Source organism: Cyanistes caeruleus, chromosome 3, assembly GCF_971803275.1.
Source record: "Cyanistes caeruleus chromosome 3, bCyaCae1.hap1.1, whole genome shotgun sequence".
NCBI classification, from domain to species: Eukaryota; Metazoa; Chordata; class Aves; order Passeriformes; family Paridae; genus Cyanistes; species Cyanistes caeruleus.
In genome coordinates this window covers 15,749,975-15,765,611 of record NC_141703.1, presented here as the reverse complement: position 1 = coordinate 15,765,611, position 15,637 = coordinate 15,749,975, and the positions used below count along the sequence as shown (strand labels likewise).

Genomic DNA, 15,637 nt, shown 5'->3' with positions numbered 1-15,637 from the left:
GAACAAGACCACTTGGAAAGGTATTACAGTCATCTCCCTAGAACAGATGACATGTGGATCTAAATTATTCTTTGAGTAAGTGGGTGCTGGGGGAAGAGAAATTTTTGATTAAGTCAAGAAAAAGTGATTTTCAAGGTGTGCAGGTAACTGCACATATGAACTAAGAGTTTAATAGAAGGATTGAACATACATAAATGAGAAGATCAAACATGAAGGGTGAAGCAAAAAATGTACCATAAGTACTCTTACAGTACAACTGCTTCCTACCTGAGCATTTCAGACTTCGTGCCAGCTCAGTGGCCATCACCTGGATTATCAGACCAATGCGGAGCCTGAGCATCTCCACAAAAAGACTGGGCTGTGACCGGACGTACATTGCCAAGTACATAATTATCTCCTGTAAGGACAAATCCATAAAGGCACCCATCAGAGTGGGTCTTCATGGCTTCCCCAGTCTCAGAGCAAACACTGGCACACCACTGGGCACAGTCCAAGAAGTCTTTTTGTACAGACTGCATACCTGTGTCAGGACCGCAATACTGATGTCTTGGCCACTAGCTTCATAAATGAGATCTGTGAGCTCCTCAGGTGGCAGTGGGCTGCAAGAAGACAAACCACAGGTAGCAGTGACTCAGCACAATCAGCTATTAAAATTCTTCAACAAGCACTGGGATCAAATCACCCAGGACAAAGGTGCCTACAATTCTACCTGGGTGGCTGCAAATCCTTTTGAGGACAAGGAGTAAGGTTTAAAAGAATATAATAGCAGCAGAATGGTACCAGTAGGAAGGTGAAGGGCAGTCTGTGCCTGAGGCAGAGCTCCAACTTACGTGGTAATGATTTTTTCACGGGGTTCTGGTGGCAGGCCCACTGTAAGTTGCTTGTGGTGTGACAGAAGGTCTGTGCATGCCTATCATAAGTGCACAAAAAAGACTTTCTCTGAGTCATGCGGAAGTGATATGGCTTTTAATTCACCAAATTAAATTAATTCAATTTTTTTAGCAATTTTTAAATGCATTTCTATTTATTACCAGACATACAAATCCAGCAGAATGCTGTTAAATAGTTTCCAAAAATCTCCTGAGGTCAACAGGGCGATGAGTTTGCCCCTGATGAAAGTGGCCTGTTTCCCTGCTCAGTGAAATCAGCAGCATAATGATGAGATTAGAACTCTTTTGGGGTTGGCAGATCAATAAAGGCTTTCATCCTTTATCATATGATAAACTTTTGTTCTTTATTTAACACAGTATTTTTAATCAATGAGAAGTTTGGCAGCATTAGTTTAAAAAATCCTGTATACTAATATATCCCCTGAAACAAACACCTAGCATACTGCATCGCATTCCTGATACATTTTGAAATTATATTTTGATCTCCTTTAAAAGGGGGTGTTCTGTTTACCAGTTTACCTGTCCTGAATCAAAAAACATCACAGAGCAGTGTTCCTCTGATTTTGAAGAATCTATTTTCACTCCCTTAACATGGAAGAAAACAGATCCTCTCTATTCTTCTCCCCAATTCTTTGTCAATATCTTCTCAACATACATGGCTTTTTGTGAGCATGTCCATACTGCTCATCCATTGTGTCTTGAGAAGGGAGAAAATGCTGTGCTTAATGAAGTACCATGCACAGTGATTACCATGAACTGCTCCTCACAGACAGGACTGCCACTAAAATAAGGCATCCTAGATGTGACAAAGAGCCTTGAAAATGGCCAGGAATTACAGAAAGAGCTCTCAGAAATATGCTGGGAATTACTAGAAAATTAAACAACTACTTTTAGAATACTTGAGAGGAAACCTTTTCGTAATGATCAAAACCATATATGTACTCTTAGCAGTGGGTTTTTCTTGTTACCACTTAATAGTTATAGATATTTAATGGTTCCAAACATCCATTCACAAGGCAGACTGTCCAAGGGGATGGAAATGGGCAGGACATGTTTTTGTGTCATCACTAGCACCCTGACATAGCAGTGTTCCCAAAGTTTTCATACCATCACAACAGCAATACACAATTACCAGTGAGTGACAACTGCAGCTTTCAAAGCACACAATTAAGCTTCTCCAACTAATAGAGATGAAGCCTTCACAACTATTTAGTGTGACATTCTCAGTCCATGCCAACATTAGCACAGTTTGCAGTACAGACGAAAAACAAAGATGTAGTAAGACTCTAGATCAGAAAAACCACCAATACTTGATTAAAAATGCTGCATTATGTATGTTGTAAAGTAAAACTAGAAGAAGGACAAGCACAAACCCCAACAGCAAACTGATAATTTTATCTCTGTTCCCAGGCAGGAAGCTGAACCAGGATTATTTGTATTTCATACCTCAGCCAGGACTTCAACTCTCTTTTTGAGGATGCCAGAAATGTAACGGATTAAGCCCCATTCCTGATGAAGGCCTGCCTTTCTGTAGAGCTCATTGAGGAGGCAGTGAACAGTGACACCATACTGTCCATCCAGCTCTGTGTCCCAGTCAGCACCTCTGCCACGAAACGAACAGGAAGTAATTGTCATCAGGCAAGATCCTAAACTTTACCACAGAGGTAGATTTTGACAGCCTTGCTCACGTTGGTGACAGAATTAAATACCAAAATGGGATATCTGTGTCTTCACCACAGACTGATTATATGTGGACAAAATCCTCTTGATACCAGGAACCTTCACACTAATCTCAGCACTCACTCAGCTGTGAGTCAGCAACTTTAAAAGGAACCACCTGAAGGATTTCCCACTAGACTTTAAATTGAGCATTTACATGGACACTTTGTTAGAGGAACATTCCATGTGGTGATTTTTCAGAGCAGAATTCAACAGTATCTTCTGCCTGTTGAAGACTACACCCATTTTTCAGGGCAATTTTTTTGCCTTTCCTCTTTCTTAGCTATTAATTAAACTTCTGTGTTGCTTATGCCATTACTGAAAAAAAGCAAAGGAGATTTCTGTTCCTCTCCTGGTTTTGAAATTCACTGCATTATGGTTCTCTTTGGTAATGTTTTGAAGTGTCACAGAATGAGTTTTCAAATCCTGCTGACAGAGACCACCAGAGGTCCATCTGCCTGACCAACAAAGTCTCTCTTGGTAAAATTAATGGTGTTAGATGGAGTTAAACAACAAAACATATTTTTTATAGGATTTCCTTTACTCTTTAAAGAGGATGCTTAACATTTTGCTTGGGAAGTCAAGAAGATCAAAGAAGAGGTTCTCACAGGAGACAGACTAAAATAAACAAAAATGCAGTCTTTGTAGCAGTAGGGAAGACCATCTGTGATTAACACATACTTGTCTTTGCACCAAAAGCTAACTGCCTGACAGGTTCCAGCAGTATTGTCCTGCACAGGAATAAAAAAGAGCTCAATAAACACACTGCAGAAGATGATTCAGTTGTTTGTAATTGCATTTTGTTCCCATCAAACCAATTTAAATAGCAGGTGTTTACTAATCCCAGCAGATGGGTTCAGACTGCTTCCAAGAATGTTTTAAAAAGTACCAAATTTTAACCAGTTGTATACTTAAATATGCAAAGGGATTAGAGGAAAAATAGTGAACACTCATTAAAATTGCATTTCTCTTTTAGTTAGAAAATTACAAGATGAATTTTCCCTCCACTTTCATTCTTGATCACACCAAATCTTTGTGAACTTTAAATGGAGCGATACAAATACAGCAGGGTGTGTTCTCATTCATGGAAAGGATTTGTGCATATAATTTGTGAACCCTGGAGACTTTATGTACTTGCAGCTGTGTGCCAATCAACTGTAAAATTTGCACAAGTCTTCTTTTGTATACAAATAATTCCTGTTATCAAACTAACTGAAAATGTGTTTGTTAAAGCACAAAATATATCTACTGTCCCCTCAAAACACAACCTGAAAAGTGGAACCTTTTGCACAAGAATAATCAGATAGCTGTGACCAAACTTAAAGATGCTGAAGTTCATACTCAGACAACTTACTTGAGTATATGCAAGATATACAAGATATCTGCTTGATCATGGAGTGTTGGACATTCCTTCAGCTGATCAACAAGCTTCCTGCAATCCAAATCACCATGAGCATCTTTAGGTAAGCGCAAAACATTTTCACAGTCCTGGTAACAAAGATGGATGAAAAATCAAAAGACATGACTTCGTAAATAGTAGATCTGTAACTTTCTGTAACTTCAAATTTCCCATTAAAAAAATCTCAACAGACTTGCAACAAAGCTCTGCACTTGAAATACAGACACATCAGCTAGCTCTTGCCAGGGTATTGCAGGCTCAGAAAGGAGACTAATCCCAAGAAATACAACCTCCAGAATGGAACCCTGTATGTATTTATTTTTTGACAAAACAAAGAAATTGAATTATCTGCATGCTTTCCCTGTCATCTCATGTTACTTGTAAAGAGAAAAGCAGAGAGATATATCCTTCTTTTCACGTAAATAATTTAGAGCTTTTTGAGTTCCATCTCTAAACTGTATGTAAGTGGTGCTTTATGAATGCAAATATTGCCATTATAAATTTTCCAAGCTTTTGAAAGTAAAATGATAACTAATCAGATAATTTAATCCTATGATGAGTTCTTGGATGAAAAAAAATTTTGTTTAACAAGCTGTTCATCAATTTATATAATCCTAGAATACCATTTCCACAAACACAGCCTTGTGCAGAGCAAAATCCTTCAGGAGGCTGTATACAAACTCTTTTAGTTGTTCTCAGCAGCTGGTCACATATACCAAGACAAAACAAGTTCCCAGCACAACCCCATCTTCATGCCTTGAGGTGGGATTTGGCTGGTGCCTTAAGGACACTCACACATTTCCTTTTGCCCAGATGTTACTATAAGTAGCATTTATTGGAAAACATCTCTAAAGGCTGTGAACATCCTGTTCTTCCCCTCGTGTTCAGCTAAAACCAAAGACAATGACTTAACTTTTGGCTTTTAAAAATAAAGCAACTATAATGTTCTTTTCTGTTTTGCACATGCAATTAAACCTTTCCACTTTATAGTGTCTATTTGACTAAAAAATCTTCATCCAGTCAAAAAAATAATTTCCAAAATAAGGGAATGCCTTTGGACAGAATGGCATGTCTGTGAAGAAAAATGAGACCTGGCATAGGGTTTGGAAGGAAAACATGAGGAAAGGCTGCAGCATTGCTTCCTAAAACCACAACAACATAAAAATTCCCACACCTTACCTTTGTCTCAAAGAAATGAGGATTATCAACAAGATTCAGAGACTTTCGGTGTGTGTTCAGAACTTTAGTGGGAAGAGACATAGACATAGCTGGAAGGCAAAGTCACCAGAACAGAAAGAAAAAAAAAAAAGTCTGTTTCAGTAACATGAAAATCAGAAATACTACATGAAGTAGTTTGACTAGGTAAAAACAACAGAAATACCTCCAAGAGTCAAAATACAGAGGCAGTGCTTCTGAGATGCTGTGCATGGAACTCTGAGACAAGCTCATGTTCTAAACCTTATCTCCATGCAGAGCTGCTTGGAGAATTTCTGAGATCAGCATGTCAAAGGCTCAGGGGCTACATGCTCAACTGATACCTCTTATTTGGCCCATGAAATCCTGCAGCCCAATGACCTGACCCTGCCAGGTATTTTAAACGTTTCAACAGGAAATGAGTGGAGAAATTGGCCTAACTGGTAAGATTTCATAATTAAAATTATAATGCTAAATGCAGGTTAATGCTCTGTCAACTTCATATGCTAAATTCAATGGAGGATCAGATGATGTGGCACATGAAAAGACTAACAAAAAAGCTTGGAATTTATTAATTTACACTGAAGTTAAGGGAAGTCTTCCATTGACCAGGGCATTGAATACTACATATCTACATATAAAACACTGCATATGTTGGAATCCGTTTAGAAATCCAGCCAAAGTCTTATTTTGGTGTATATTTTCCAATCAGACTATCAGAAATGTAGCATAATTAGAAAGACTGTGTTCTCTCTATACTCCATTTGTTCTTACAAATTTAGAAAGTACATGTGAATATTTATGCTCTTCTTGTATTGAAACATTTAATTTCACAGCAACTTAATTAAAATAAAAAAGTACATTTTGTCAGCCTTCATACAAACAAAGTCAAAGCAATTAATTAACTGTTTTGGGTTCTAAAATTCTATCCAACTAAGAAGCTGTAGCAAGTTTCATAACACTAACTTTGATTAAATGTTACATTTCATTGCAGATTTTACATGCACGTATACACCATGATACAGGATACTGTGGGAACATGACAGCAGCAGCTTCAGTCATTCTTAAGGAAATTCTCATTTCTTCTCTATACAGAAAGAACCAGCAGCACAAGTATGTCAAAAAGGTATAACTTTGAAATACTTGAACTTACCCCTTGTAGCAGCAAAACTAGGTTTTTTAATTATTATCACTAAATAAACAATACAAAGAAATACCTGGAACTTCCAAGCCCTTTGTCTTGGCCATTATTGACAGTATCTCTTCTGTGGAATGGTTTGCACTGAACACAGGTGGCTGACTTGTTGTCTTTGAAGTTGGAGGCAGGTATGACTTCAGTGCTGTGCTCTGCAGGACATCATTTATATACTGATCCAGCTCATCCTGGCTATCTAGTGTAACATACATTAAAAAAAGAGAAATATTTCTTTAAGGTAAAAATCACTATTTTATCATCATCACTTTTTTATTCAAACACACCACTATATTCTTACTTATTTATAAGGGCAGTCAAATATGCAAGAATAGTATAGGGAAGAGATTTTTAAGCAAAAAAAAAAAATTAAAACAAAAAATCTGTTTTTGACACTGAAAACAGATTTAGAAGCTAGCTTTGCCTTTGAAAGGACTCAAAAGGGGTTTTATCTTGCTGGTAGATCATACAACACAGCTGGACTTGATGACTGTAAAAGTCTCTTCCAACTTGTATGATTCTAAGACTCTTCCACACAAGCTCTTGTCCATGACTCCTCACAGTCCTCTTCCCTCTAACTTCTTCCACAACTTCCCACCTGCTGACTCTCCAGACTCAGCTTTGCTGTAGCAGTTGTGAGTCAATGCCATACTACAAATGCAGGAGGAACACACATGAAATCATTCTCCAAACTGAGTCATGCAGGTCCTGTCCTCGGGTGGATGAATGAAAAACCAAATGACCATCAGCTGTGCACAGAACAGACTCTGTACTGCAGGCAAGCCCAGGCTCTGCTGATAGAACTTGACAGAGAAAAAAAATACCAAGTCAAAAAACATTACTACCTTTTTCACAGAAATCTGCTGGGTAGTCTCCATATTCACTGTCAGGACTATTACAGCTGTCATTACTGTCATCAAACAATTTTAGGTCACAGTCTGGATCCAGGAAGCTCAGATATGTATGAAAGGAGGTGGTAAGAAATTCTGATAGCTTGCCTATCTTCACTCTGCAAAAGGGGACATGTGCCAAGCAGCATTAACATCCACCATTCTGATACCGATTAATGTTCACTTAGCTTTCAACAACTCCTCCAAAATTTATGAAACCTACTGTTCAATCCACCTTTGGCAACTACAAAGTCACATAAACTGACACTGAAAAATAAAAAAGGAAAACAACAGTTGCAGATCCAGCTGGGGACTTACCGCTCCAGGTACTAATTGATTTTAACTGTATTATGGTAACAGGCCTAACTCAAAGCCTAATTATGCAGGGTGTTGTATGTTCATATAAAGAGAGACCCTGAACAAGGACTTGAGAAGGCCCCATGAACAGCAGTGTCTTTTCACAGAACTGGAAGTTGCTGAACCATCTGTGCTGGTTTTAGGGATAAGAGTTAATGATGGGGCTATGCTTTGGATTTGTGCTGGAAGCAGTGCTGATAACACAGGGATGTATTAGTTACTGCTAAGCAGGGCTTACACAGCATCCCAGCCTTTTCTGCTTCTCACCTCACTCCACCAGCACAGGCTGGGGGTGCACAAGGAGCTGGGAGGGGACACAGCCAGACAGCTGACACCTGCTGACCACAGGGGCATTCCACACCATAGGGTATCATGTTCAGTATATAAAGCCAGGGGAAGAAGAATGAAGGGGAGGATGTTCAGGGATACAGGGGTTTGTCTTCCAAAGCCACAGTTATATTTGATGGAGTCCAGCTTTCCTGAAGATGGTTGAAGAACCACCTGCCCATGGAAAGTGGTAAATGAATTTACCATTTTGCTCTGCCAGCATGTGTGGTTTTTTTTCTCTACTTACTAAACTCTCTTTATTGCAACCCACGAGTTTTCTCACTTGTGTTTTTCCAATTCTCTCCCTGATCCCACTAAGGGTAGTGAGTGGCCATGTGGGGCTGAGTTGTTGACTGGAGTTAAGTCACGACAATATTTGATTGTCGAAGATACTGGTTGAGAGGGCAAGTAGAAAAAGAATAGGGAGGTCCTGTGGCATTGTATTTTACACAGAGATGAATGGAACACACCAGCTTACAAGTACTACATGCAAGCAATGTTTAAAAATCATGTCCAGTAACTGTGAAAATAATTTACTTTTTAATAACAGAAGGCCATCCAGAGTCAAGATTTCACATTTCCAAAATTTGATGTTAGTTTTCTTTGTTCATTAATGGCAGTCAGAGATAGGACACTTTTTGGGAGATGTATCTTTTCCATTGCACCTGAGGTCCAGCTACCATTTGATTGCCACAAAATAAAAAAGCTGAAACTTCCTTCTCTGCAGAATTCTAGTAAAAAGTCTGTGCACTATCACAAATTCAAAACTGTGACTTTTACAGGATTTAATTTTAAAAATCATGGAGATAATAATTTGGTGATTCTGACATTACCTCGCACCTCCAAAATAACCATCTTCTAATTTTCTTATTGTGGCAAGAACTGCTGGATGAATGTCAGTACCATCATCAACTAAAAAAGAATAATGGAAGAATTGAAGCTCACCAACATTCTTAAATTATCACATCCAAATACAGTGAATTACTGGGTGTTGTCTACGACAATCAGGCAAATTTAAGGCAGAACCCCCATGTGCTATCAATATTAGCTTATTCAAAAATCCCAGACAAACAAGCAAACAAAACACAACCCCTAGACAAGTTCTAAAGACAAACACCAACCCTCTCAAGACAAGTTCCAAGGGGATTTCTATGAAATTTCTTTAGACAGAAATAGCATGCAGATGATGGGGTGATGGAAGAGGGCGTAAAACCAAAGTTATATATTACCATGTCATCCAAATTCAGCGTACACATGAGAAAATTAAATCGTACTTCTGATGTTAGAAGTCCTGCTACCTGTCTCCTCTCAAACCAATGTCCATCCTATTCTCCTGCAGTAATCTACTCTGCTTGAAACAGAGAAAATTAAGTTTACCAAGCATTGTGTGGGTGATGGGAAATGTCAAGGTTGGTCTCCCTGTCATCCTCCAGCATGAAGTGAGGTAAGCCAGCTCTGTCTTGAGCATCTCCACAATCATCTGATTGTCTAGAGCCAGATAGAAGTGATGCTGGTCAGTGAACTAGAGAAGAGAAAAACACAACATAGGGGTAGTTGTCAGTGCTGTCCTTATTTTTTTCTATTCCCTCCCTTAAATCATTCAAAAAAGCTCTGTGAGCTACTCCTGACCACAACAAAAATGACCTGAATTAACCTAACAAGGCCTCAGATTGTAAAAAAGAAATCCATGCTTGTGCAAGAGTCCATTTTCTTACACCTGTAGACTGAACATCAAAGTAAGCCATACAAACAAAACCTAAGTAATCACAGCCATGAAGCAGAATCTTCCCAATTACACTGACCTATGATCTGGAAGACGGCAGTACTCTAAATGTGGGAAAAAAGCAAACAATAGTAACAAAAACAATAAACAGGCTTAAGTGCACATTGGGCACTGGGAGCCAGTAACTGTATGTCTCCTGGGAACCATTTGAGAGTCAAGCAGAATACAGAAAAGCTGGCAGTTACTGAGGAAAAAAGGTACAGGAGATGTGCAATTGCAAAGTTCTACTCCCACTGCTTCAGGAAGCCAAGAAACACAGTAAGAGATTATTATGGCTACTTCAAGAGTTGGAACAAAAGAAGCTGGACAAATAATGGAAAGTATGTCAAAGCAGCCACAACAAAAGTTAAGAAAGCCCATAAGCCTTGGGGAGGACTAAGTGCATAAAAAACATGGAAGTTCAAGCTGATAAAGTCCAGAGAAATTTCTTCACAGGAGGAATCAGGAACTAGCCAAAAGAATCCTTGAGCCACTCACAATTAGCTTTGGTAATTCAAGAAGAAAAAGTCCCAGAAATCCAGAGACAAGGAAACACACTGCCTGTCTTTAAAAAGGAAGAGCCATTTAAAGCCCAATTCCAGTGCATGAAAACAAAGGAAAATAAAGGCAATTTGATACAGCCAAGATAATTACAAAATGAACAAGTAAGATGGTCAAAAACCAATATCAACAGATTAGTCCAATTTCCTTCTTTGGAGCAACCAGTTGGGAAGTAAAAGAAAATGGCTGACACCTGCCAGCTTCTTCAAATTTTCACACTAGTGAGCTATACAAAAACATCCTATGAAACAGAACTTTTAGAACTGTTCTCAAAATGTAGTTATTAACCATTTTTTTCAGAATTACTGTATCTGAATGAAGTCAGCCTTTGCCCCACACCTAATCAATGCTTTCACTAGAAAAGAATGAAATACAAATGACAAAATCACAAAATTTGTGGACACTAGTCAAGATCAACAAGATGATTTAACTGCTAACCTTAGGAAGGTGACATTAAACATTAACTTCATCCACCTCAAAAAAAAAAAGTCAGGGGAAGTGTCTGGCTTCAAAGTACAATGGAAAATGTTATGGAGTTTTAGTAAACCATGGCATAAGCAGGAACTGTCACTGTGTTGCTAAATATAAAGATAAATGCCATTTTGGAATATCCTAATATGTCCTTACTCGATACAAGACAAGATTTTAGAGGGAATGCTGGATCCTACTTACATAGTAGGATGTGTACCAAGAGATATTTTGGAAAAAATCACAGCTCTAAGGAATTTTTCCCTTATTTGCAAAAGTGAAAATTGGCACAGGGAGGAAGTAACACAACATTCTATAAAGGTGCTTGTGATCAACTGGCATGGGGAAGAATGAGAAAGGATCTACAATTTTTGCAGTATCTGATTTGTTTGGACATTATGAGGTAGTACAGAAGCCTTCTACAGAGTCCACTGAATGCCTTCAGCCAGAGTTTAAAGACTTCATTAGTCAAACATCTGTTTAGAAGGGTGGATGCATTCTTTATCCTGCATCAGTTGTACATGCTTGGAGCAGGTCACTCCCTCGCCATTTAGTACCAACTGCTGGAATATTTCTATTGAAATAAGTGTGGTGCATTTCATTAAATGTATAAACAGGAGGCCATTGATTCTGTGAGTATCCAAGCTTCCAGCAACACTGAAAAAACTAAAGAGAAAAAGACAGAACATCCATTTCTCAGCACTAGTGACCCTTTCAACAATATAATGAAAAGATCACAGCTTTACCTCCTAGGGGTTATGGTATTTGGCAGACTTACGTGGTACTAATTTTATCATCAAAGCAATCGGTAGAAAGATACAATAAGTGATCTATTTCTGCAGAAACTATTTCATTAATTAGAATGCTGGTGTGGGCAGAGATCAGTAACAACTTTGTCTATTGATTCATTGTGTTCTCCTAAACCAGAAGCCAAAGAAACCAGACTCTGTATATGGAAAAGAGATTTATCAGCACTTCTACCATGCTGATCACCCCACGCTCTTAAAAACCCTACAAAGTAAAGCACATCTGCTGTGTCAGCCCTGTTTTACCTAAGGTACAATGACAGCAGGGAAAAGCAAAGTGCTTCACTAATGATTCACCATTAAGAAAGGAGTGATTTTCCTGCCAATTTTACGTGCTTACCTGAGGGGTAAAAGCAAATATTTGATTTCTTATCACATAGAGCTTGGAGGTGCCCAACACTCCAATGTGTCGATGTGGTCGGCCACTTAATTTCATGTTCTTATTCCGGCCTGGAAAGGAAAGAGAAATAAAAAAAATCTCAGCTAACATTTTCTCTGTTGTTTTTCAAACTAACCAATTTAGACAGGAAAACTTACTCCACTAATACCAGCAAGGCACAAAACCAGTAACAGAGTGTGAGGCTACAAACTGGTTTTGTAGCAAACAGCCAGAGTCCTTCAAAGGCCTGATTAAAAATTAAAATTTTGGCTTCGCTCACCATGGATGTGGTCTTATAATTACCATAATTGCTCAGTACCCAAGGACAGGAGATCAGATACTACAAAAACAAGGCCATCAACATAACCCAGAAATCCTAGTGTTTTCAAATATAGGACCTTATAAACTGATGCCTGCAGGCTAAACCAACACACAGAGTACATCCAAATACAACGACAGATTTTCATCAGGCTTTAGTAAGCTTCAGTTTTCTCAGTAGAGCTTATTAGCAAATTATCCACACTACAACCTTTGCACTAGCAGCCAAGAGCTGACTTGAATCTTTCTGACAGGGAACAGGAACCAAACAATCACGTGCCTGAAAAAATACTATTGTGAACATTCCCAAAGAAGTCATTGTTTAAAACAAAGTATCAAATCATCCTACTCACACCCCCCCACTAGAGAAAGAAAGCCATTATGAATTATAATAAAATAAATGTAAACCTCAGGAAAGCCCACAAAAGTCTCAATTTTTTAAAGAACTCTAAGGTGAAGAGACAGATTATTTCACAGAAGCAACATATATAATTTCTCAGTGTAAAGGGCATTCTTTCTCAAATCTGAATGCCTCATTACTTTGAATGATTCCAAAAAAAACTCCCTGTTAAAACAAAAAAACAAACTTTACAAACAAAAACCACCACAACAAAAAAATGTTCAACCCATGAGCAGACAGCATTATCTGTAACCAAAGTGCCATGGGAACATGCTCCAGACTGACAGAGAAGCAGGATACAGCTCCCCTTGTCCACACAGCAAAGGAATCTACCAGTGCTGAGTCACCCCACTTCAATTTTACTTCATAGCAGTATCCACAATTCTGAGTCATGAGTTGCTGGCATGCCTGAAGAAGTAAAACTAAGTTAAATTAGGAATACATGTAACAAACTTTCCACCAAGTACCAAATCCAGCAAGGACTATTAAGAACCAGTTATGAAAAGACTTAACAACTAGAACCAGTCAGAGCTTTGGGGCACTTATTTAAGTCAATTCCAGCTCTGAGGAAAGCAGGACTTGAGAGCCACTGGTGAGGAACTGGAATGTATTTAAAGTTCTGTGTTTAGAAAAGCCCTGAAGGCTTCTGGGTTTCCAACAGAGACAGAGAGCTTCAGCAGCTTATCTCAGCTCCGGGCTGGGAGGAACCTGAGCAAGAACCTGACAGCCCAAAGATGCTCTGATAGCAGCACAGCTTGCCTGATTTGGAGCAGAAAACTTCCCAGACTGCTTGCTGGGAAGACAAAAATCATACTGCCCAGTTTCCAGACTCAAGTAAGTTCTCAAAGGAAAAAGATTTAATTTTTTTTCTTCTGTGTTTTTCCAGGTATTTTTTCAAAAGCCAGTTTCTTTGTGGAAGTAGTTTCTGGAGGACAAATGAAGAGTCCATTTTTGTCTAACTCTAAGGGCACAGGGAAACTTGTATTTTTGCCACCATTTCTAATGAAGTTATTTTTTTCCCCTGTTTGAGCCCTGTATTTAAGACAGAAATTCTAAGCTGGTTAAGCTTAAAAAGTACCTTGCCTGGCACTAAGAGGCTTCTGTGTTGTAATACTTACCCAGCATGGTGTAGAGGTTGCTGAGGATGCGAGCTGGCTGCACTCTGAGAGGATGGATATCAGCAATGCTCTGAACATCGATTCCACGGTCTTGCAAAAGAGTCTTAATTTGATTAGATTCTGCCAAAACAGTTACTGTGTACCAGAAAACAGAAACACAAGTAAATACCAATGTTCTGCTCTTTTTAACTGACTGTACCTCTCAACAAATGCATTTAGCTAACTAAAGAGGCACAAAGGCCTCACTTTTTTCTTAATTTATGGATTCATGAAATCAAAAGGGATTGCAATAGGGCTCCTGACTAATTTTAATCCTCTATTTCTCAGTATTTCTTGCCATTCCTGTCCACTTTGGACAGGCGGTCAGAAGGGTGAAAAGAGTACTCTAAAGTCTCTATTCAAACCTCCTGCTCAAAGCAGGGTCAGAGCTGCTGAGGTTAAAACAGGTTCTTGGAGACTTAAATCAGTTGCTTCTGATTTCTTTAAAGAAAGTACCACTAGTTTGGATCACACAGTCTCTTTTAGCAGACAGTCTCTTTTAGGGCTTTCCCCCTAGAAAGGGCAAAGGGACATGAAAAATCTTTGTTATTTTAACACAGAACACTATAACAATGCAGCCAAGTCACTGGGGAACCGGGGCTGTCGTTTGTATAGCAATAAATGTTTCAGAGGACACAAAATGGCAGCGGTAGGGAGAAAAGTAATCCCTAATGAGAGGAATTTACAATCCAGGCCCAGAACTCATCTCTTGTCCCACCTAAAGTTTCGCTCATGGTAAGGGGCTTACTGATTTGGACTAATGCAGTACTTTTCTTTGTATTGTGAATACTTGCCAAAGAATGCTAAAAATAAGCACTTCTATTTCTGTTGGAAATGAAGCATTTCAAAATAACGAAATGTTAGTCCCATGAGGCATCAACAGGGGGTAAACAAGCACCAGCCCAGGTCACAGTATCCTTGACAAAGGCTGCTCCTGATAAATGAGCTGGTTGCTCTTTCAGAGCGGTTCAGGCCATGGATCTTTAAGACCTGATCTGCTGTTTGCTCTCTACTTGATTTCTGGTTTTGGCTGTTCTTGCACAAACTAAAGAGGCCACTCCCTGCAGCAGCTGGTAACTCCTGCTGCCTCACCTCTGTGTAGAGGGCTCCTCCACACTCAGTGCTCTCTGGTCCTTCTGAAAAGGGGCTACATGGAACTGATTAACCTGATACACCTCCTGCCAGTCCTTCTTTTTTCTAGAAGCTGCCAAGATTTTCCTTTTCACTACAAGATTAAGTCTGCCACTCTCCAATGCCAGACACATCTTAAAACTCTAACGAATACTGTTTTTTAAAAAAGTGCCTTAAACCCGATCTTCCCTCCTGGAAAAAGGCAGCTAGGCAAACAAACTCCTTCTTCTCATAATGTCATCAAAACATCTATGCCCCATGCAAAAAAAAATCACATTATTTTTAAATACATCTTTAATCTCTCCTGTACACAGGGACCTTGCCATCACATGATTCAATTCACACAGATGTTCACAAAATTCCCTCACCTTGTACCACAACATCAGGTTTAAAACCAGTGGAAAATCTCCTGTTTAAAGGATCAATTTCACCTGCGGCAAGAAATCCCTAAAACAAATGCAAAAGAAAGAAAAAAAGTAACGGAAAAAACAGAATTCAAGTAAAAGGCTTCTGACATATAGAATAAATCCTAACCAATTTTCATATTTTTTCAAAATAAAAAACAGCAGGACTTAAAGCCTGGATTATCTACCCTGCCCATTAAGTAGTGCATTCAATAAAAACAATGGCTGCAATATTGTTTGAAACAACAAGAAAATGGTTATGACTGACACGATCTGCATTCAT

At 38.8% G+C, this 15,637-nt stretch overlaps 1 protein-coding gene across 2 annotated transcripts in view; it reads right to left on the bottom strand.

The window, feature by feature from the left end:
* The window catches only part of PHKA2 (phosphorylase kinase regulatory subunit alpha 2), a 44,667-nt gene that overhangs the window by 13,426 nt on the left and 15,604 nt on the right, over positions 1-15,637 (bottom strand). For both annotated transcript variants that reach the window (XM_086879977.1, XM_086879976.1), the window contains exons 13-25: positions 15,319-15,397; positions 13,781-13,915; positions 11,906-12,015; positions 9,346-9,490; positions 8,802-8,880; positions 7,240-7,403; positions 6,420-6,593; positions 5,188-5,276; positions 3,964-4,097; positions 2,337-2,493; positions 831-910; positions 521-599; positions 268-397 (exon numbers count right to left, since the gene is read on the bottom strand). In XM_086879977.1, coding sequence (XP_086736103.1) covers positions 268-397; positions 521-599; positions 831-910; positions 2,337-2,493; positions 3,964-4,097; positions 5,188-5,276; positions 6,420-6,593; positions 7,240-7,403; positions 8,802-8,880; positions 9,346-9,490; positions 11,906-12,015; positions 13,781-13,915; positions 15,319-15,397 — 1,555 coding nt within the window. The remainder of the gene's footprint in view (positions 1-267; positions 398-520; positions 600-830; positions 911-2,336; positions 2,494-3,963; positions 4,098-5,187; positions 5,277-6,419; positions 6,594-7,239; positions 7,404-8,801; positions 8,881-9,345; positions 9,491-11,905; positions 12,016-13,780; positions 13,916-15,318; positions 15,398-15,637) is intronic.